Source organism: Agelaius tricolor, unplaced genomic scaffold (genome assembly GCF_023055355.1).
Source record: "Agelaius tricolor isolate 1412-34295 unplaced genomic scaffold, bAgeTri1.0.p SCAF_5, whole genome shotgun sequence".
Lineage (NCBI taxonomy): Eukaryota > Metazoa > Chordata > Aves > Passeriformes > Icteridae > Agelaius > Agelaius tricolor.
In genome coordinates, this window is record NW_027269265.1 from 31262154 (window position 1) to 31284929 (window position 22776).

The following is a 22776-nucleotide window of genomic DNA, read 5'->3' on the forward strand; positions in this document are numbered from 1 at the left end:
AAGGTGTCAATGGCTGCCGGGTTCAGCCCTCTCCCACCCCTGTGCAGAGAGATGTGCCACAAGAAAGTCACTTGAGAGCAGTCCATCTTCAAGGAACTGAACTTTGTATTCTGCAGAATTTATTACTGTGCACAGTTTCTTGAAAGAACTCATTCTGGACTGAAAACTTTGAAGTCACTGCTTCAGGTGGCTTGATTTGGTCTGGAAGATGTTAGAAGGGTGATTTCTAAATCAAATATTTATGATGGGATGTCAAGTTCAATTTCAGCAAGATAGCCAGTAAATGGATGGGCAGGATCCTTGTAGCTAGTGGAAATTTGTTCAGGTTCGGTGACATGGATATCACATCATTCACATTCAGTGCAAATACTTCATCTGCAAGACTGATGTAATTAAAATATATACATCAATGTCAACTTGCAGTCTGATTGCACAATGATGTAATGAGGTTCATACTGCCTGGGGTGGCTACTCCTAAATCATCCTTAAAGATAAGAACAAGCTTACGGAAGGATTAAAAGCAACTTTAACATTAGCTTTTAAACAAGCAAGCTACACTTGTTTAAATGACAGCAAGTCTGAAGAACAGAACCTATTTTTTTAAATAGGATAAAAGAATGATTAGCACCTTTTTACAGATGGAAGCTGAACAGACTGGATTAAGTTAAACTGATAAAAAAACATCTGTGTAAAGAAGCTATTTCATTGTAACAAGTAAACTTGGTTTTGGTGTATTTTAAACTTAATATGGGCTTCTTATATCAACCTAAGTACATACAGAGTGCAGAGTGCTGTCTTTTCTCAATCATTTTTAAACTGTGCACATACAGTTTAACATTGCACGTAGGCGAGCTTGGATTAGAGGAAAGCATTTATCACGTAGTACATTCCACTCCTTCTCCACTCCTATGATCCCCTCTAGTGGTCAATTAATTGTCTGCTAAATGTTTCTTAGTACTGCAAATTACTTGGACCTCTCCTGCATTAAAACGGTGTCTGGCTCCATTCTGTTTGAATTCAAGAGACCTCATTTTTTTATTCCTGTGGAGCATACGAGAAAGACAAACCAATGAACCTTGGAAATGTGCAGCTGCTGCATCTGCGGGCAGCTTTATTTTCCCTTCTAGGAGCAGACAGACTGTGCGCACCACGCAGAACCCAAAGCCATCTCTGCTGGCAGTGCAGACCAGGAGGTGATGGCCCTGCTGCAGCAGCAGGCAGGACCCTTTCCCCCCACTCTTGCCACTGGGCTGTCTGAGAATGCCCACTGCAAGCCTGGCAGCAGGAGCACTTCTAAGCAGTTTTGAACAGTGTAACAATTTGTGACTTGTCATATTCATGCAAGTAAATACTTGAGGTTTACCTACCTCAATGGAAAACTGAGTCATGTATTTTATTTTTTTTTAGCAAGATTACCGGCAACTTGTAATTTAGAGATTTCATATAGAGTGGCAGACCTTTCCCCAAAATTCCCATCTTCACCTTGCTGTACAGAGAGACACAGCTGCCATTTAGTATCAGTTCAAGCTGATTCAAGTCAGTGCTGATGCAATGCTGTCTTCATTTTCTAATCTTGGCTGTGCACCTCTATTTCTTCCTTGGGCTAGCATCAAGAGTTACCTGACTGCTGAGGGAGATGGCCAACTGGGAGTCCAGGGAAAAGACAAAAACTGAAAAGCTCTGGGCACTGGTGACCTAGCTAATGTCACATGGGCTTTCTGTTGGAAAGTAATGGCTCTAGAGTGCCGAGAGCTCTCCTTTTGGTGCTCTCACTTGTGTGCTTGTGGTTTGATGTTTATGTTTGTATATTGCAAAGGGCATGGGGCAAAGGCAAAGCCCACACCCATGGGCACAGATGGTTACAAAATGTGTTTTAGCCAGCGTTCTTGTGATTCTTTTTCCCTTCCCCAGAGATGGGAAACTCAGGAATGGACAAGGAGAAAGCTGTAGTCTGCATGAATGGTAACACCATGAGAGGAGCATTAGTATACAATCACAACCAAAATCCTCTCTCAATTGTGGGTATCAAGGGACAGTTTGGGAAACTCAAATTTGTCCTCCCTCATACAGAGAACATCTCTAGTACACAGAAAAGTTGCAATTTTTCAAGAGCACCCTGTGGAATTAAAACAGTGACTGATACACATGCTTGGCTATCATATATATATATATATATGTATGTATAAGCAATGCTATCAAAAGGCAGTGGGAGAAATTACTAATTTAGGTGTCTTCCTGTAACATTAGCAAAATACTTTTATTAGGAATATTTAAGCAAGACCCACTGCTGCCATCTACTTGTACCACACAGTATCTCTTAAATCACCAGGTTTCTTTTTAGTTTTGATAATGTTATGCTAGTTTCACTTCTAGTTGTTCCCAGTTCTTTGTCTTAGCCTGCATTATTGACTGATATGAAAACTTCCCAGTTTTGGAGAACAACTGTACAGTGATGAATCACTCTGGGTGGCATAGAGGTACAGCTTTAAAAAAGAAAGGAAAAGAGAAGTGGCTATTTCTGTCCAGTTCTGCACATCTTGTTTTCTCATTCTACTAATTGGATGTTAATGTTTAAAAAGGTGCAAGAGTTCATGTTCTGAATCTCTGCTCTCAGATGCATGCTCCTTGATTTAGAGAAATTATGTTAGCCCGTTTGAAACAAAAGCTAATCAAAGTTCTGTCACATGGTACAAGCCAGTTGAGAGCTGTGAAAGAGATTGCTGAGGCACTGATGTACACATACGGTCAACATAAGTGTGTCAGCCTTCAGGATGCTCTTCCTTTCCCTGACTGCCATAAACAATGTTTTTAATTTCTAGATTTCTGTCTGTGCGTGTGGGAGGATGTCATAGCTGTCCTGATTCCCTCTTTTTAAAGCTTAGCACTCAATAAAGCCACATCTTCTGTTAAACAGAAATAATTAAAAATAGTTACTTCAAAAATTGTAGAGATTTCACGCATTAAGAACATCTATGTTATAATTACTTCCATCTGATTGAATGCTTTTCTGGTCTTCATCATAAATTTAGCCACTGGATTTTCTGAAGGTCCATATAAGAAAACACTGGTTAAAAAAGGTCAAAAGGGCTGTTGTGGTTTTACTCCACCTGGCAACCAAGCAACATGCAACCATTCACTCGCTCCCTCCTTCTCTCCCTCTGGGAGAGAATCAAAAAAATGGAAACACACTTGGGTTAAAAAGTAAAGAGCAAAGGCCACAAAACTTGTGGGTTGAGGTAAAAGACGGTTTAATACAAAAATCAGAAGTTGTGCATGCAAGCAAAGCAAAACAGGAATTAAGTCACTGCTTCCCATGAGCCCACTAGGAGTGTTCAGCCATCTCCAGGACATGAGTTACTTGGGAATGCAAATGCCATTATCTGCAACTCCAAACATCCCCCTTTATTCCCTTTCCCCCCAGCTTTATATACTGATCACGATGCCACATGGCCTGGAATATTCCTTGGGTAGTAGAGATCAGCTGTCTTGGCTGTGTCCCTTCCCAGCACCACCAGTCCCTTCACACGTGGGTTACTATGAGAGAATGAGAAGCAAAAAAAGCCTTGGCTCTGTGCAAGCACTGCTCAGTAATAACAAAACCATCTCTATATTACCAACCCTGCTTTCAGCACAGCCCCGAAATACAGTCCCATACAAGTCACAGAGGAGAGAGTTCACTCCACCTCAGCCAAAATCAGCACAGCAGGGCTGAGGCACTACCCCACAGAGGAAAATCTGCAGGTGCCCGGCAGATACGGCCTGCACCATCTCAGGAAGAATTTCTCAGTTTGAGAGGTCACAATAATAACGCAGAAGTCCAGGCCTCAACACCTGCTTTTTTGAACCACGTTCCAGAGGGGGCTCGGGGTAGGGTGGCAGAGCTGGCTGCCCTGGCGTGAGCCATGTCCGGAGCCCCAGGAGTGGCTGCGGTCGCTCCCAATCCCGTGTTTCTCCAGGCGGCTGGTACCCGGTGGAGCGGGATAAGCGACTGCAGCGGGCAGTCGGGGGGTTTGGGGCCGAATGCAGAGCACAGCCGCAGGGCCAGGAGGAGACGAGCCCGGCCGGGAAAGGGTCAGGGAGCCCGGGCGCTCCCCAGCACGGAAGCAAACGCAGAGCCGGGCTGTATAGAAGGGTCACCCCCAGACACAGAAGGGGGATGGCCCCGAGGCGCTCAGCGGCCCTTCGGAGCGGGGGTGGCCGCCAAGGGAGGGGCGGGGGCAGCCCGGGGCCGCCCCCCGACGGGGCTGCCGTGCGGCGGCAGCGGAACGCGGCGGCGGGCGCGGGTTGCGGAGGGCCGGTTTGAGGCGGGCACCGCGCGGCGCGGCGCCGGCATGAAGGAGCTACCGCCGGGCCCGGGGATGGAGAGCGACATCTTGGACGCGCTGGAGGCCTTGGGGTAACCGGGGAGCGGCGGCGGCTCCCCTCTGCGAGGGGCGAGAGGCCGCGGGCAGCCGCAGCCGCGGGCGAGAGGCCGCGCTGGAGGCGGGAACGAGGGGGAGCGCGGCATCGGCGGAGGAACGGGCCCCGCGCTGCGGCGGCGCCAGGGGCTCGGGGGCCGGGCCTCGGCCGGAGCGGGGTCACGGCGCGGGCGGTGGGCTCGGCCTGGCTCTAGCGCGGGGAGGGCAGGGGAGGCCGGGTGCTCCTGGGGTGCAGCGGCTGCGCTCGGCGCCGGGGCGGGCGCTGGAGGCTGGCGGGGCAGCGCCTCGTTCTTTGGTGCCTGCCCACCTCCCGCGATGTGCTTCGCATGGTGAGGGACAAAAACTGTGCGAAATTTAGTTTTCAGTTATGTTATTCCCAGTACTCCTGGGCAGTCAGTTGTTACTGTTAGTTGGAAATTTGACCAAACACTTGAGTTAACACTTGAGTTCTGAGAGATCAAAGTGTTTTCACATACACGTGTGAAAGTGCCTGTCTCATGTTTTCTGACAAACTATTTTGTATATAAATGACCAATAACTTTTTGGTGTGTTTAAAAGAAAGAAATCTGAATTGTTCCTTGACAAAAGTAATGTAAAAAGAATAATTCCTTTAAATGTAGTTACTAACCAGCTTACAGTAAAATAATTTGAAAATATGTATATTTTATGTTATGCTTACTTCTTATTACTAATGTTTATCTGTCTGTGCAGGTACACGGGTGCCCTGTTGGAGGAGGAGGCCCTGAAAAAAGCAGCAGAAAATGGATTGTCTTCACCAGAATTTTTTGAGCTTTGCATTTGGTTAGGTTCCCAGATAAAGTCACTTTGTAATATGGAAGAAAGCATCACTGCAACAGATGGTATATTAATGTTAATTTAGTATTTTTTCCGTGGATTTAGACCCATACTGTTCAGCTAATAGTGAAATTAGTGTTGAAGTTTACAAGAAAGCTGAAAGGTAGCCAAACTCAGGCTGATATTTGTACATATGTGGCTCTTAGATTAAGATTAAGATCTCTTGTTCTGAAGACTGTTTCAAAAGGAAAAAAGAAGGTGATTTGAGGTGGTTTTAGATATACATAAATGTGAAAAGTGCATTCATGCCTGTAATTGTATTTTGATGGCATAAATTGCAGTGCTGGGTGTTTTCCAGCTGTTGGTCCAGCACAGTGTTCCTGTCAGCACCGTGTGTGGATACCTGGAGTGCTTGGTAGCACTGCCTGATTGTTCCTGCCGAGGGCTGGAGTTTGAATGAGATTTTATATTATGTTTTCGCCAAAAAAGTAGTGGAACTAAAACCAATCACTGAAAATAATGGGCTCATGCCTCCTGTCACTTCTTCATCAGAAAATTACATTGACACGCTATATAGTGACATAAATTGTTCACTTCCTTCTGATGGTCATTTGTGTTCATGTCTTCACAGACTGCTGTAGCATTACCTCATTCAAAGCATGAGTACAAGGTACTATTAGAAGGCATATCTTCTTGTATGTAGGACTTCTTAAAGAAAAATGTTACTGGTGTGGTAGGTGGTTAATCTTTGGGCTGTTGAAATCTGCAATAGAAGTGTACGTTAAAAAAATTAGATCGCATTTTGATGTTTCTGTAACAAGCCATTAATTGTGCATTTATTTCCATAGGAGTGAAAGATATAGAGAGCTTCCAGCTTGAAATTAGTGGCTTTCTGAGAGAAATGGCTTGTCCATATACATCACTGGTGTCTGGAGACATCAAAGACAGATTAAGAGAGAAAGAAGATTGTCTTAAACTCCTTTGTGAGTAATAATCATCTTTCCCATTTATAATACAGTATTTTATGTGCATGCTTTATCATAACTGAACAATTTACACTGAGGAGTTCTTTATGTGTTTTAAGTTGATGTGTACAGTCCTTACATACTAGCTCAGCATACATCAACTCCTTTGTGCAAAGTGAAAAATAGAGCAGCATTAGAAAGCTGTTTAGCAGAAACTAAAATTTCTTTTAACAGTATGGTGCATCCTAGTGAGGCCTCCTGATCCCCCTCTTGATCCAAATGTTCCAGCTCACCTAAACTAAGACCTTGCCTCCTGTGTTTGTGAGAGGGCAGCTTGAACAGCAATGCTGCACAATCTGAAGGTACTGAAAACAGAATTGAGGGAAGCAATGTCTAAGTGTAAGTTGGACTTGGACAAAGGAGTGGCAGCAGGAACCAATGTGGTAATGTGAAACTAGCCAAGGAACTTGGGATCTGGTGGCAGCAGGGAGTTGAACAGTTAAATGCAGTGTGTAGACTGAATATAGGAACTCAGGTGAGAGGCAATGGAGGTAAAGAGTAGGAAACATACTGACCTATTCAGGAGAGAACTAAGAAAGTCTGTCTTTTATCATAGTTATTTTACAAATGTAAGATATTGTAGCTGTACTGAGAATGTGGATGCAGAAATGCTTAAGTGTCTCTAAATCTGCTCTTATGATGCTTTTCTCTCTAGTATTTCTAAGTACAGAACTTCAGGCTTTAAAGATACTGCAGAGCAAGAAAGTTAAAGGCTCTCATTTGGAAAAGCACAATGAAATTATTCAGGAAATGCAAACTATTTGTGAAGCACTGGGTCTGCCAAACTCCTCATCTTCTGGTATTACTCCCTTGTTAACCAGTGTGGAACAAAAGGTACGGGCTTTTACATCTTCTCACTACTGCTAAACTGTAAGCACTGTCCCTGTAAGCATTCATCATAGAGTTAAGGGCCCAGCAGTCTTACCCATAAAAACCCTATCTGACAAGTGCAAAAGAATTTTAATTCTGAAAGCCAGCTTAGTCTTTATGTTAAACTATTAGAGTTACGAGGTGAAGTATTTCCCTGCACCCTGAGGTGCAGCATTTCCCTGAGGTTGCAATGTACCTGATCAGACATACTTTGCCATGCAAGTTTAAGGTAGAAGTTTTTCTCTTACCCATTCAGATGTGCTGTAGCAAGCAGAAAGCTTTGGGTAATAACTGTTTGTGCATTTATATACCTGTAGTCGTTTCTGGAATGTATTTACATTTAATATCCAAAACTTGAATTAGTCCTTTTTAGTTTATTAATTTCTTAATTGCAAGTGTGGATTTGTTGCAGAAGAGGATGAAAATGCCTGAATTGCCAATATTCAGTAAATAAGCCAACTTAAACCTTAGTCAGCAAGATAGTTCTTTTTGTTGTATCCCTCCAGGTTTTAACTCATTTCACTGATGTGATCCTTAGTCTGATTTCCTTACTGCAGAATGTAAATAGGCTCTTGAGGTGGAATTTATCTTCTCTGTCAGACAGCTAAAAGTTTTGCTCTTCATCTCTCTCTGGTGTTTGGGGAGAGAGTGACTGATCTGCCTTGTAGGGCAGAATGAAAACTCCCTCTCCTTCTGAGTTGTTGAATTTAATAATTTGACATGATTGTGCTTGTTTTTTTCATTCTTCCTCATCAACAATTGGGCAGTTGAACATTCAGAGATTTTGGGGAGAGGGCCTGTTACTTGCATGATTTTCTTATATCTGTCTTCAGTGTGACAAGACAAAACCTTAAATAGGTTAATTTATAAAAGGCGTCACCTAGGTGCAAGTGGAACTGCCTATTCCTACACTATATCTGTGCTTGATCTATTTAGTTCTGAGGAAATCTTTACATTCAGTAAATATTTTTGAAGGGATGAAGAAACAATTCTAGCACTGTTTCGGGAATGAAAATGTCAAAGTTACATCTGACGACTAATGGCCTGGTTGTGCTCATCTCCCTCTGTGAGTGATAGCTGTGTTTGCATCCATGTGTGTTCATAGGCTGTGACCTTCCTTGCTCAATTCCTTGCTTCATTTCTCTGGTGCAGATTTAGTTTCATTGCATTGTAGGGACAGGACACCAGTTCTGCAATTGTGGAACAGCAAGACCAGACCTGGAGCACCAGTTCCTTCATACACACATAGTGATATAGAATGTTTTCTTTGACTTATTGGACACCTGGTGTCTGTCACCTTTTGCAAAGTCTGACATTTCCTATCAGACAGCATCACAGGCTTCAGTTGTACATGGTGTTGCCATCCCAGTTTGTATAAACTATTACACTTTCAGAAGTACTAAAAATGAGCAGAATCTGAAAAGCGTTTTATCTGTGGTTTTGGTTTGTTGGTTTGGTTTTTTTTAATAAATGCTGCCTGGACTATTTTCCAATAGTTTTCAGGTCTGTTAGTTCCACAGTGGTCACACCACTTGTACTCACTTCAGAGTGTAGAAAGGTGGCAAAACTAGTTCATTCATCTTCTGTGACTCCACATTAATAGTGTAATTTGTTCTCTGTGTGTTTCATCCCTTATGAACAAAGGATTTTTTCTTACCTTGCAGGAGATTTTGTAGAATTTCTGCAATGTGTTTACTTGTCCTTCATCCATTACTTTAATATAGGACAAGTTTGATAGATGATAGAGACCTAAACTTAGAGGTATAGCTGCTTTAGAAAGGTGGTGCCACCAATTAAAGTTCATTGGCTTTGTAAACATTTTTTTAAGAGCACCATTTTGTTACTTTTTTAAAATATGAACACAGAAATTCACTTGAAACGATATATTTATTTTTCCAAATATTTTTTGGCTTTTGATTTAGTTAGATTCTGCATAAAATTGCACTGTTGATGTTTAGTATTATATCATTCATAATACAGACTTACATACTGATCTAGTATTTTTATTTAGTGTATCTGCAAATGTATCTGCAGCATTTCAACGTGTCTACTCTTTGTCTCTGTCTAGCATCTTCAGCATTGTCAGTAGCTGTGGGAGTAGTTCTGAGAATAGTTGGGCTGTGCAGCAGCAACCTACCAAAGGCCAGATCACACACTGTATTTTGGTATGGAACATTAGAACATTTATTGTTTTAAGTGATTTTCCAGTTTATTTAAGAGAGTATTATAAAATCAGGATTGCTTTCTTCATTCAAAATGAGTTTTATAGTAGCTCAAACTTTGAGTGTACAATCATAGCAAGTATCTTTGCATCTCCTGTAATTACCTAGGGTTGTGGTTATCAATATAACTAAGAAAATGAGAGATAAATGGACAGTATTACAGCCTTCAATCACTAAGCATATCTAATTATACAGTACTGAAAAACTGATAGTAATTTTTAGGTTGTTTAAGATGCTGTTCCCTTGTAAAGTATATTTACGAAGGGGGAATCTAGGAGTCAACCTGAAATTTAGTGCAGAAACCTCCATAAATTCTAAATGAACATTGATGAAAGATTCAGAAAAGTTCATGCCAGTGTTGTGCTTTGTAACTAGTGCTTACATCTGGCTGTTTTCCAATCAAGATAGTGTGAATTTCACACCTAATTACAAAGTGACATTCTAATACTGTTTATTTGAAAAAACTTTTAATGTGCTATTATTCAAAAGACTTCTGAACTTTTTTGGCCTACATTATTAAAAGTACTCCGCTACTTTTCACATATCAGTGGAATGAAAAGAAACTACAAAGGGCTACTGAACAAACTAAGTCAAAATTAAGCTAAAATAACACTTAAGTGAAGTGTGAGAAGAATATTTTTGTAAATACTTGGGTAGAAATCCTAGAATTTATTATTATTTAAATTAATGTGTTTCATTTGACTGTTGATCTGTAGGAATTTTACAGATGTAATGGTGCCTGGACAGTAAGGATTAATGTAACTGCAGGGAACAAGACCGAAGAGTTGTCCTGTTCACCAGACATCAGGTCAAACAAAAATGTATTTAAAGTTAGATAAATACTGAATTTATCTGCAGGTATATGAAACAGGCTTAAAAATATTTTGTGCTTAAGATTTTGGGTGATCTCTATGCAACTGTACAGTACACCTTATGACTAATTAAGGCAACATTCTTTCCTCTAAGTGTTGCTATTTTAAATTAATAATATGACACCTTTCCACAGGTCAGGTTTTTTCAAAATCTTGAAAAACTCTGGATGTGGATACATATATGATGTTTTTCTGTGCAAAAGGTGTTAAATGTAAAAATTACTTCTCTGTTTTGACAGAAGATGAGGATATTATATAAATACATTGAACATGGTAATGAAATGGGAGCTCATTTTTTTTCAGTTGTACAAAATTACAAAACAAATGAGAAATGTCATGTTCAATAAGGATACACTTTATTTGTTAACAGTAGAATATCTGTTTATTTTATGCAGCAGATTTGAATTTGGTTTTTTTGTCTCAAGCAGATCCAATGGCTTATTTGTTTTCATTTTATATTTAGAGACTGTGTAAACTCCCAAAGCAATCCCATAAATTTTTAGTGTTACCAAGGTCATTGATTACATGGTATGTCAAATAGTCAAATATACTTGTCTACATCTAGTTTTAATTATTTGGTTTTATATTTACACCTGAATATATAAAAACATTAGGATGATTTGGCTATTACAGTTTGGTTTATGTTTCTTTGAGTATGTTTTCACTGCTCTTTTATCAGGGCACTGCATTTGGTTTTGTTTCCACTTACATGTGCAGACTTCTTTCTGGGTTGTGGTGGGTTTTTTAAACTCCTGCATATCCTTCTCAGTCCAGGGCAACTATCATGTGTGGGAATACAGGTATTAGCATAGATTCTCACATCCATTATATTCTTGTCCTCTGGCAGAGTGTTGTGTGTCAGAGTTCCTGTGCTCATACCTCTGTCACCACTTCTGGCTGAACAATGTGTTCTGCAGCTGTAAGGCCGCTCAGCTTGTTTCACCATTATAGCTGTAGGATTTCCCCATGAGCCCTGCTGATGGGAGTGAGGAGTAAGTAGAGAATCTGAATATGACTTTACAGTGTGTCAAAAACATAGACCAGTTCTTGAGTATAGACCAGTTCATCAGTGAAGAGATTCCTCCTTAACTGTTACTGATTAGTAAAGCTGTGCTGGATAAAAATTACATAGGTGTTCTCTAACTTGGAAAGAAAACATTGCAGAAATTTGGGGGCAGTTTCTCAGTCAGTAAAGGATTGTTTCATTAGGTGCTCTTGTTTCTTCTAGTTCTGATTTTCATTGATTGTCTTCCTTAATTGTTCTCTCTGAACTACCTTTCACTTTTCAGTTCATGGAAATCAGGAGTATGCAGCAGTGATTGACTTGTGATGGCAGAATGTGGCTTTCATATGTGGAGTCCAGTGTTCTGTTTACCTCTTAGTTGTCCTTGCAGCTGCAGACCTGTTGTGTTGTGTCTGTATAGGTTGGACTGTTCTGTTCCCTCTATCATGTAATGGTTCTGCCCTGGTTCTCCCTTCCCTCCTTTATGCTGCCAGTTACCCCAACTCCTCCCCAGTTGCCTTGGAGATGAATGTACCCTTTCTCAAATCCCTCCCTGGTGCCCTGTCCATCACTCAGCGCTCCCACCCTTCTCTCTAGAACTCTCTAGAAACTCCCAGCTAGAGCATCGAGTGATTGGCTCAGGGGCTGGGGCCCCACCCTCAAGTTATCCCCATTGGTGTTCTCCATAAGTCAATCTTTTGTATCCCACTCCCCTCTAAAACCCTGTTTGTCCAAGGGCTGACTCCTCCCCTGTTTCCCTCCCTCCTTATAAGCTGTTGCAACTTCCCCCTTGTTCTCTTCGGCCCTTGGTTCCCCTGGGTCCCAATAAACCTGGATTCAGCACAGCTGGAGAGCGCTCTCTTCTTGTTTCTGCTGAGTGTAGCCACAGGCCAAGCCACGTCCTACCACAAGGCAGCGCTGCTGTCACAGCACAGAGCGTTTGCCTTCGGTGCTGTCCCGAACCACGGAGCTTGGGATGGTGCCCCCGTACTGCTCGCGGGGCTGGACAGCCAGCCGGGACATCCGAGAAGGACAATCCTTCCCCAGCCTGACCGCTTCCGTTCCCTGGGAAACCGACAACCGAAGAGAAAGAGGGGGACGTCGCAACACCTTATAAGGAGGGAGGGAAACAGGGGAGGAGTCAGTCCTTGGACAAATAGGGTTTCAGAGGGGAGTGGGATACAAAAGATTGACTTGGGAAGAACACCAATGGGGATAACTTGAGGGTAGGGCCCCGGCCCCTGAGCCAATCACTCGACGCTCTAGCTGGGAGTTTCTAGAGAGTTCTAGAGAGAAGGGTGGGAGCGTCGACTGATGGACAGGGCACCGGGGAGGGATTTGAGGAAGGATACATTAGTCTCCAAGGCAACTAGGGAGGAGTTGGGATAACTGGCAGCACAAGGGAAGGAGGAGAGAACCGGGGCAGAACCATTACATGATAGGGGGAACAGAACAGTCCAACCTATACAGACACAACACAACACAGACCTAAAATAATTCTAATCTCTAGATAGTATTCAGCATCACTGGCTTTCACATCTTCATTCACAATCTAACTGTAAATTACATTGAGGATTTTTCATTTTGCTGTATTGGTTTTTGTTTCAGCAGCTGGTCTCATTTTGATAGACTCTTTCTTTCAAACTTTGAGGTAATATTTCTGACCACAGTTGTATATGAGTAGACACCTCTTGCCCCATAGAATTTTTAATTCATCTACTGATCATTCCTTCTATACTCATTACTGATCTGTTCATCTCTTTTTGTCATACTGATCTTACTCTATTGTTGATTATTAGCTTTCGATTTTGATCTTCAAACATTTGTTTAAATTCAAACATAGTTTGTGCTTGGGTGCATTTGCATTTTGGAGTGGAATATAGCACCATGTACATGCTTCAGTTAAAAAAAACGGCTATATGCAGAAGACAGACAACCTTGGAGTGTTTTTTTGTAAAGAAAAAGGTTACAGAGAAGCAAGACTTACCAGAGAAGAAGGAGTGTTGGGATCAGTATGGTCCATGGAATTGAACTTCACCCCTTATTGTAACCTCTTTTGATATGAATTGAATACAGTAACAGGGAGTATTACACTAACTAGATTGCCACTTTTCAGATACTGCTAGGCTGTCTTTTCTGTTAAGAGTCAAAACAGCGTTTTCCCTTTATTTGTTCACTGCACAATATATTTACCTCAGACTTTTTCTGAGATACTGTGTTTTTAGCCTGCCAGAGTGCTGCCCAGCAGTTATGTAAAAAGAAAGAACAAAAACCTTGGTTTTCACAGAAAATTTGAGATCAGGTATTTTTCTTCATATACACAAAAAAAAAAAAAAAGAGATAATTATAAAAACCCTGCCATATGAGAGTTGATTTTCTAAGTATTTGTTTTAAAAATTAACTAGGTGCTCCAGAATTTGGTTTTTGACTTCTGGAAATTTTTTTTTGTAGCAGTAATTAGTGATATTTCTGTAACATGTGAGGCTCAAAACTGAGCTTTGAACCATGCCTTTGTGACAAATGTAATGTAAATGCCTGTATGCCTGCATGAAGTCTTATAATCCTTGCAAATGTATCTAATGGCTGTCCCCAGTTACAGGTTTTACTGTAGATCATGCACTACCTTAATCCTTCCTTTGACATATAAAAGAAAATTAATTCTAGTTTTATTCATTTTGCTTGGTTCCCCATGGTTATTTACTAAAGCAAATAAAGATGTAGTTCTCTCCATCAGACTTTACAAAACTTGGAGGAACAATAATATGCATGCAGTCAACTCCAGCTGAAAAATCAGTTGGATTATGTTCAAGCTATGTACAAGTGTTGTGGGCATTCTTGGTAATGATTTTAGAAGAGCTTTGCCAAAGGAAGTTCACTCAAGAAGAGGTGGTAGAGATTTCTTGTAATGAGAGAGGAAAATGCAGTGGTGTTTGGAAGGTAGAGAGAGCATATTTCATCTCTAATTATTGAGGGCAAGAACTAGTGGAAGAAGTATGAGCAAATATGATTTAGGGTGAATGCAAAAGTTTTAAACATAATGTTAGCTGGAACCAGGTGTAGGATTAGAATAAAATTAATGAGAGAGAATGACTGCATGCCTGTCATATCTCCTGCCTTTCTTAATAACACCCATCACCAGATTTTTGTAGCCCAGTTTAACGTTTGGCAACAGAGCTCTGAACTTTCAATTGTTGTCATTCAACACCTAGTAGTATCTAAAATGAGTAATTTGGCTAGTCCTACTTCTTGTATGCACTTGATAAATTTGCTATATAACTATTGTTCTGTTAATGGGAAGACAAGTGATGTGCCATAAAATATTTTTGTATAGAGGCTGGTCATCTTACAAAAGTACTCAGGAAATCTTTCTATAGTGGATCATAAGCTAGAAGATACGTGTTTGTTTTCATGAGTCTGCTAAAACAAATGTGCTATGTTTGATCTTCTAAGTAGCAAAATGAGACTGTAACAAATTTTGCTGAAATAAATCTAAATATCATTTGTGTTCTGAGATGTATGTGGTTTTTTTCAGGTGAAGGACATTCTCTCCAAAGTTAAAAATAACCATGTGGGGAAATCACTGCTAACAAAACCTCTGAACTCGGACCAAGTGGTAAAGAAAAGTTTCTCCATTTCTTTTCAGTATTTAACAGGATGGTCAAAATAAATGCATATGGCTTCATTTAACTTTGCCTTTTTACAGTCGCTGTTCTATTGCTGAATATTAATACTAAAATTCAGTTGCTAAATACTAACGGTGATAATGAGGTATACTTCCAGAATTGACGTTATAAAACAGGCCTTGTGTTGATTCATCCATCGTTCATTTTTCAATAATTTTGTACACGCATACTACTGTAGCATAGCATTACAAAGATGCTATGCAGTTTGTAGTGGTCACCTCGGGATAGACATTTTAGTTGATGGGTGGGGTTAAGTTTGAATTGACCTCTATAACTTCATATATTTGTCTGTTTGAATTTCTTACTGTAACCCTGCAGGAAAGATTGGAGAAGATCAATGATGCTCTTTGCAGTGAGTACGAGTGTCGGCGGCGGATGTTGATGAAGAGGCTCGATGTGACTGTGCAGTCTTTTGGCTGGTCTGATAGAGCAAAGGTAAACTTGATGTATTTTTTGCTTCCTGTAGGTGGGAGTCTGCTACTGTTCCCCAAGTCTTCCTACAGAATATGCATGCCATGTAAATACACAAATACACTTCCACCACTGTTATCTTTTTTCCAGCCTGTTCTCATCTCAAGTTGTAATATCCAAATCCTAGGTATTGAGGAAGGGGATGGATTTAACCAGGCATGGCACAGTCCATCCTTTGTGACTGTTTATAGCTTCACAATTAGAAATTCTAGCATCCTTTGTTGGGGTTTCTCACTGGGCCTTAACATAAATGGGGTGTAAAAAGGTACTGTTCATAAAGTCTGAGAGGTTACAGTGACTGCCCCTATCTTGGATTCTACTAGATGAACAGCTGTTCAGTTGAACAGGTTATTTGAATAGTAGCTTGCGTGAGAAAATCACACAATTGCTTGTAATCTTTCCAGTCACTAAAAATTCCAAAGCACTCCTCTGTATTTTTTCTGCTGGTATTGCTTTAATTGTGATAATTTCATTTGTACTGTTTCTTAGAACTCTGTATATTAAAAAATAGTCATGATATTTCTGAGCTGGAAATGTATCTTGTTTGTATCCCAAAGAGTAGGGAGATAAGACACACAAATCTGTAATTTGTAATTTGATGAAGACACGTGGGAAGCTGGAGGCAGATGATTTTGTTCATTAGTGACAAGATCAGCTTTCCTTCCAAGGGTTTCTTTAGAAAGCTTAAGCTGAATAAATCTTAAAACTTGGAAAGCTTATTGAAAGTATGGATTGTTACAAGTCTTTGTGACGTGACAATTTGTCATTGACTCGTGCAGAATCAACTACGTGAAGGTCACTAAGTATCGCTGGAGCACATGAGCCGAGGTGCTACTGTGCTGTGTTGGAGTAGCTCACTGTTTAATTTTTGGAGGGGTTGTGAATGTTTTATGCTGCAAGAAAGGAAAAGGGAGGCATTTAGCTCAGAGAAGCCAGGAGATGTCCCTACTTGTAGAACTTCCTTACAGCTGTACCAATACAATTATGTATCTTCAAATTTAAAGTATCCTTCTAAAATGTAGTTGATGTGACTGATGACTAACGTAAGCAGACTAAAACTTTGTCACTTGCTATTGTTCCATAAAAACAATGAATGCCCTTTTGAAATAGAACAATAGTTTAAAGAAATTTGTGATGATAAAGCAGTCAGATGATTCGTTTTCCTGTCTTGTAAAGACTGTTGATGTGAAATATATGCAGTTACAGTAATAACCAGGTTACCTACTAATCCAAAATAACATACTGGTTTAAATCTTTTTTTTTTCCCTATTTCTCTTGAAGGATGTTCATAACTTCTTTGAGAAGGTTTTGGGGATTGAAAATGTTTTAGAATTGATGTAATTTAGAGATTTTTATTTTTTTAAGCCGAGAGACAAATTGTTTTCTTTTTAAAAATTGGTAGCTTGCCTTTTTTTCTCCACCATTAAATAGATATTGATTAGTTTCTTTGCTTTTGATGGTACGGCATTTTGGGGATTTTTTTTTTTTTTTCGTTTCTTTGTAACTTGTTCAGCCTCCAAGAGGGCTAAGTTTGCAGACTGAAATGGGTTCACAAATGATGGAGTAATTACCAAGCAGAACAGTCTTGTAAAGGTTCAGCATGGTCTGGTCTAGCCAATAACAAATGTTTTACTTCACTCTGAAGGTCATTCTAGATTTTCCCAGAAAGTATATTTATTTTTCTTTTCTGCTAAATAAATGAAGCATCAAAGCATGCTTGGAAAAAATCTAATGTTGTCCTCTTCTCAGTCTCACTTTTTCATGTCTTGCAAAAGTGTTTTGCTGCACTGATATATTTTCATTTTTTTCCACAAATTTACTTTATATTGAAGCTGCTCTGTTTTCATCATGTTTAGAAGCAATCTGTTGAATATGGTTATGTAAAGCTCTTGAGAGAGCAGTATGGACTCCTTAAGTTTTAGTCTGTAGACATGTTGGAAGACATTAAAGAATCTGTTTGATGCCAGTGGATAGAGGAGTTTCTTTTGTACTGGTGCTAAGTTTCAGCATCAGTTAAATATAATCAGCAGCACGTTCTGTGTAACAGTTCCACCAGCAGGAATAGAACTGCTGATAACTGGCACTATGTTTTGTAATACAGTTTGTATTTTCAGAAGCTACACCTCACCTTGTGTTCAAATTGAAACTTACTGAGACCAGCACGTGGTTTATAGTAAATCTGTTGGTGTGTTCGATACCTGGCAGGTAAGCAGTGTTTGATGTTCTCCTTCAGGTAAAAACAGATGAAATAGCTCGGATCTATCAGCCCAAGCGCCACGCGCTGTCTCCAAAGTCCACCATTTCACTGGCTCACCTTCTCGCTGCTCGCGAGGATTTGTCCAAGATCATAAGAACCAGCAGTGGCTCAACACGGGAGAAGACTGCTTGTGCTATCAACAAGGTACACTGTTCTGGCAGTGAGAAATGGACATGGGCATTTGCAGACCTCTCAAAAGGAATTCTGGAGTTAAACACTGGTTTTGCTTGCTACCTTAATTTCATTTTTTCCATTTAAGAAAGGAAGGTTTGCAGTATTCTGGTGAACATTGCAGAAAGTCCCTTTTTGATCTTCTTAGACAGTCAGTCATGCAACAGGATGAAATAGAGTAGTGTAGATGAGGGGGAAAAGTATGGGGGGCGTATGTGTAAATAACCTCTTGAGTTCAGTGGAACTGCACACCTCAAGAATAGATATAAGTATTTGTGATATCAGTTCCTGAGCTACCTTGCCAGGATATTATTATTTGGTTTGTAAACCTACATCTCTTGTTCATCAGTGTGTTATAAATCACAAAAGTTTCTGTAGAAATGTCATTTTGATGAAAATTACCTGGTTTGCTGCAGTATTGAATCAACCTAGTGCTGTTTTCTTGTGTGTGATAAAAGCTGAAGCTTGCAAGTAGTGACGTGAGTTTCACCATTCAGGTGGTGACTAAACCTGATTTTATTGATCCAGTATTTACAGATTTTTCTAATCTTTTTTACCTAATTTAGATACTTTAATATGTTTTGATCCTTAACACTCGGAAATTTCTTAATTATTGTAGGATCTCAGAGAAAGGTGTTTTTTTTTTTTTCTTGAGAGACTTCAGTTGGAGTGCCTGGGACTGATCAGGGAATGTTAACATTGATCACAGAGAGTTTAGGAAATACAAAAGCAACAACAAAAAGACTTACTTGGATACGTCTTTTTTTCTTCAAAGATGTTTGCTTTGTTTAACTTTGTCCAGTGCAGTTTTTCTTTTTGTACACTGAGTAATACCTGCCATAGTCAAGATGCCTTTTTTTTTCCTTTTCTTGGAAGTGCTACTGCAGCCTGTTGCATCTTTTGTTCATTCTGGCTCTTTATGAGTGTCAGTAGTTACTAATGTTAGCCAAACTGGTGTGCCTTTGAGAACTGCACATCACGTTGCCAGTTGTTTTGTTTTTTTGTTGGCTGATTAGGTTTGAACTTGAATTTTGAAATTTAAGTAGAAGAGCCGCATCATAAGGAGTCTTTTCTGTATGAATATATATGTGCATTTGTATATATTGTATATGAAGTGTGTATATTGTTTATTGCAGTACTAATGCTTCAGGTCTGCATTGTTCTTCATTAAAAATTCACGAAAGTAATATGAGCCAGCTAGCTGCAGTTATTTCTGTTTTCGAGGTGAAAAATGAGAACATTTTCAGAGTTCTGTTGTGGTGTTACAGGGACAGGAGATAGTGATTCTGCTGTCAGGCACTGCACTGAGGGGCCAAATTTCCTGAAAACAGCAGGCAGCATTTCTCTGTTCACAGGAGAAAATCCTGTGTCTCCTCAAGTTATTACTGCTATTTTGTAACTCTGAAAATGACCTGTTTTTCCATACAGGTTCTGATGGGGAGAGTCCCTGACCGTGGAGGCAGACCAACAGAGATTGAACCACCTCCTCCTGAAATGCCTCCGTGGCAAAAAAGACAAGAAGGTGGTGGAAGAGGTGGCTGGGGGGGTGGTGGTGGTGGAAGAGGTAACTGGGGGGGTGGAGGGGGTAGAGGAGGAGGAGGTTTCAGAGGCGGTGGAAGAGGTGGGGGTGGCTTCCAGGGTGGGGGTGGCTTCCAGGGTGGGGGTGGCTTCCAAGGTGGAGGTGGCTTCCAAGGTGGAGGTGGTTTCCAGGGTGGAGGTGGCTTCCAAGGTGGCAGGGGAGGCTATGGTGGCAGGGGAGGCTATGGTGATCCATATGGTGGAAGGGGAGGGTACCGAAGATACTGAAGTACTGTAAATCTTAACAGAGTAACTGGCAGAATATAGTGGTAGTGTTTACTGGTACTAGGAGTTTAGATACGTTGACTTGGGTTTAGGTTAGAATTAAATATGACCATATTAGTAATTTCATTAGACCAACTCATGTTCTCACTGAGTTCTTTTAGTTAACTGAAGTTTTATATTAAAATCTGATGACTGAAGTCCTTGTTTTTCATACTGCTTGTATGGTGTTTTTTATGTCATTTTATTTAAAATAAGTCTCAGACAACTGAATAAAACCCTTTCTAAACAAACAAAAATATATTAATGGTCAGACCTCTCTAATTATTGCATGTTGCATGCCTACTCTCCTGCTCCAAAATCTTGTGTAGAGAAAACAAAGTAGGCCTAAGAACTGGATGAAACCACTTTTAAAAGACTGAAGAATGCTGCTTTCAGGCTTATTCTCTTCATGTCATTGTTCTTCATTCATAGTTTTCATGAAAATGAATTCATGAATTCATTCATGTAAATGAATTTTAATTTCAAATGTTAAAATCCTTAAGGCTTTGGTGAAATTTATTCAATTAGATTTGATTATTCTTGCAGAACTTCACATTATAGTAACATTGTGAATGAATACTTTACATAAATTAATTGAATCAGGTTGTTTTTTGTGTTCATAATGTGTCAGACACTCTTTAATGATCAGAGCATGAACTGTAAACTCATCATAGTGAGGTTTGATAGTTTCTTATTTTCATTTTACCTGTTTTCTATTGTGAGTGTTTCATAAAAAAAAATTTTAAATCAGACTGGGCAGAAAACCTGTAGGCATCATGTCTGGTATGAATTTGTGTGTATATCCTTGTGTATCAGCTTTGAGACACAAAGTTGGAACAAGCTGAGCTTTTTAAGAAAGAAGATATTTCTTCTCACCTTTTTTTCTTTCCACTAGTTTTTTTTAAATTATCCTGTTCTCCCTTGCCTGCTCTGTGTTTGGGAATCACCAACTGTCTGGTTAGTTAACAAGACACCTCATGCAGCAGTTGCCATTTCTCAGTGATTTCTCTCTCTGCCAACCTAAAAGAAGCCCTATCTTGACATGGTATGGGTGCCTTCTCCCTCACATTGTTAGTCTAGAAGGAGTTAGCTGACATACCATCAGGGCTGTAAATATATGTAGACAGGAATTAAATTTAGTGCTGTCACTTAAAGAAGTCAGTTTCTGCTGCCCAATATCTTTTAGCTCTCCCATGTTGTGAGGCTGCTCCTGAGAACAGAGGTAGGAAGGGGATGCTGCCTGAGAATGTTCTCATGACAGTGTTTATCAGGGTCAGGTCACTACAAAGAGATTCAGGAAGGCATCTGATGAACCTGGTGTGTCTGATGATTAAATGGCACAGCAGGCTTGAAGCACTTGTAGGCATAACTGCAGGTTGAACTTCAGGATTTGATTTTGGATTTATGTTCCTCAGTTACATTTTCTTTCTGCACAATTTTCCTATTGGTGTCCATTGGTATGCTTTAAAGATGTTTTTTTACCTTCATAAACATATACATGTCCTGTTTCACTGGCAACTTCATGCAGAATGTAAAGTTCTGTTCCAAATCAAATTACTATCTTTCAAAAACTTTTCTTCTGGTATTTTCTCTCTCATCAGTGTGGTTGAGAATGCTGCTTCTAATGTGATATATATGGCTTTACCCAGGCTTTAGGGTTGCAGCAGGTGCCTGACAAAAAGAAGCAGAAGTTTTGCTTGCTAGACCCTGTTAGCTGGGATGTGTGTGAACTTCTGCAGCAATTGCTTAATGTCACCCAACTGCTAGCACTGTAGTTCCTTTGCCAAATTTTTTCTATGCTTCTTACTGGCCTAAGCTCTTGGCAGCCTCTGCAGTGGTTATGGGGAGACCCCACATGGGAGCACAGTACTGGTTCTCTTGATTCTGAGCTTGGTTTTTGCCTAATGTGCTGGAATAGCTCCCAAACCAATGACATACCAAATGAGACAGCTGGCCTTGGAGCAAAGTGTTGGTAAGCAAAGGAATAGAGAGCAGCTTTTTAACAACCAAAGCCTTAAGATTAAATTCTATTTGCTCATCCCAATGTTTCTTTTTGCTACAAGTAATCAGCAGTCAAGCATGTGGCTTCATCAAGGAACTGCACTTGGAAAAACAAATTACTTACCTATGCTTAGAGGTTTCGTTAGTCTTAGGATTGCAGCAAGATTGCAGCAGTTTAGTTGGATTGTTGTAACTGCAGATGTGGGTGTGCCTTGGTGTTTTTACACTCATCAGTCCATCCTGTTTGTTAGTAGGCAGGACAGTTCTGAATGAAGTAAATCATCAAATGAAGCAGGTACATGTCCACTTCAATTCTAACAGTTGAATTATTTCAGAATCATATTTCAGTTATGTGTATGTAGACCATGTAAAATATGGAAATACAAATACGCTGGAGGTTTTTTTTAATCTGGCCAATTCAGTCTTTCTTAAATAACTTCAAAATGTGAAGCCAGTAGTTAAAAAATAAAGCACCACCATATTTCATGGAGGTATCCTTTGCTGTCCTTTTGTCAGAATGTATGCTTTTAATTTCTCAAACAATGCAGTAACAGCATTAAAGTAATTGATTTCAATCTCAAGTTTTGTTTTGAAAAAAAAGTATTTTCAAAAATTCTGTTGTAAGTAAAAGATTTTCATATATAGGTTTGTGAACATTTTTGTGTTTATTTGCACTTAATGAATACCTAAGTTAATATTGTTTTGTTTGTTGAAGATCTGAAAAAAAAGGTTGGGGATTTTTTTCAGGAATTGTGAGACGCTTTTGTCAACAGCTGTAAACACTGAGGAATAAAGTACTGTACTTGAAATTATTTCCATCATCTGTGTGTATTGTGATTTGGATCCACTATCATGTGTTCCTCCTTTGTTTGTAAGAAAGAATTCCTGCTAGTGATTTACAATAGTGGTGAAACTTACTTTTTATGGTAATGGAAATAACATGTATTTTGACTAAAATGGAGAAGGCAATAGATACCTTGCCTGTTAAAATTTTTTTTATAAAGTTGTACCACAAGTCTGGGATTTTGTCTGGGATTACTAAGGAAATCTCAGATTTTATCTTGCTGAAAAGAAATTAAAAGCATAGTGATCTATATGATCACTGCTTTTTTCTTTACGTAAACTAAAGAAATATCCTCCAATTAC

The 22776-nt window shown here is 39.9% G+C and overlaps 1 protein-coding gene across 1 annotated transcript; it reads left to right on the forward strand.

The window, feature by feature from the left end:
• Nucleotides 1-4216: 4216 nt before the first annotated feature.
• FAM98B (family with sequence similarity 98 member B) lies at nucleotides 4217-22442 on the forward strand. Its single transcript, XM_071427024.1, has 8 exons — nucleotides 4217-4396; nucleotides 5130-5278; nucleotides 6062-6196; nucleotides 6894-7072; nucleotides 14738-14818; nucleotides 15207-15323; nucleotides 17593-17760; nucleotides 19216-22442. The coding sequence occupies exons 1-8, from the start codon at nucleotides 4332-4334 to the stop codon at nucleotides 19591-19593; spliced, it is 1272 nt and encodes a 423-aa protein (XP_071283125.1). The 5' UTR covers nucleotides 4217-4331; the 3' UTR covers nucleotides 19594-22442.
• The last annotated feature ends 334 nt before the right edge of the window (nucleotides 22443-22776 follow it).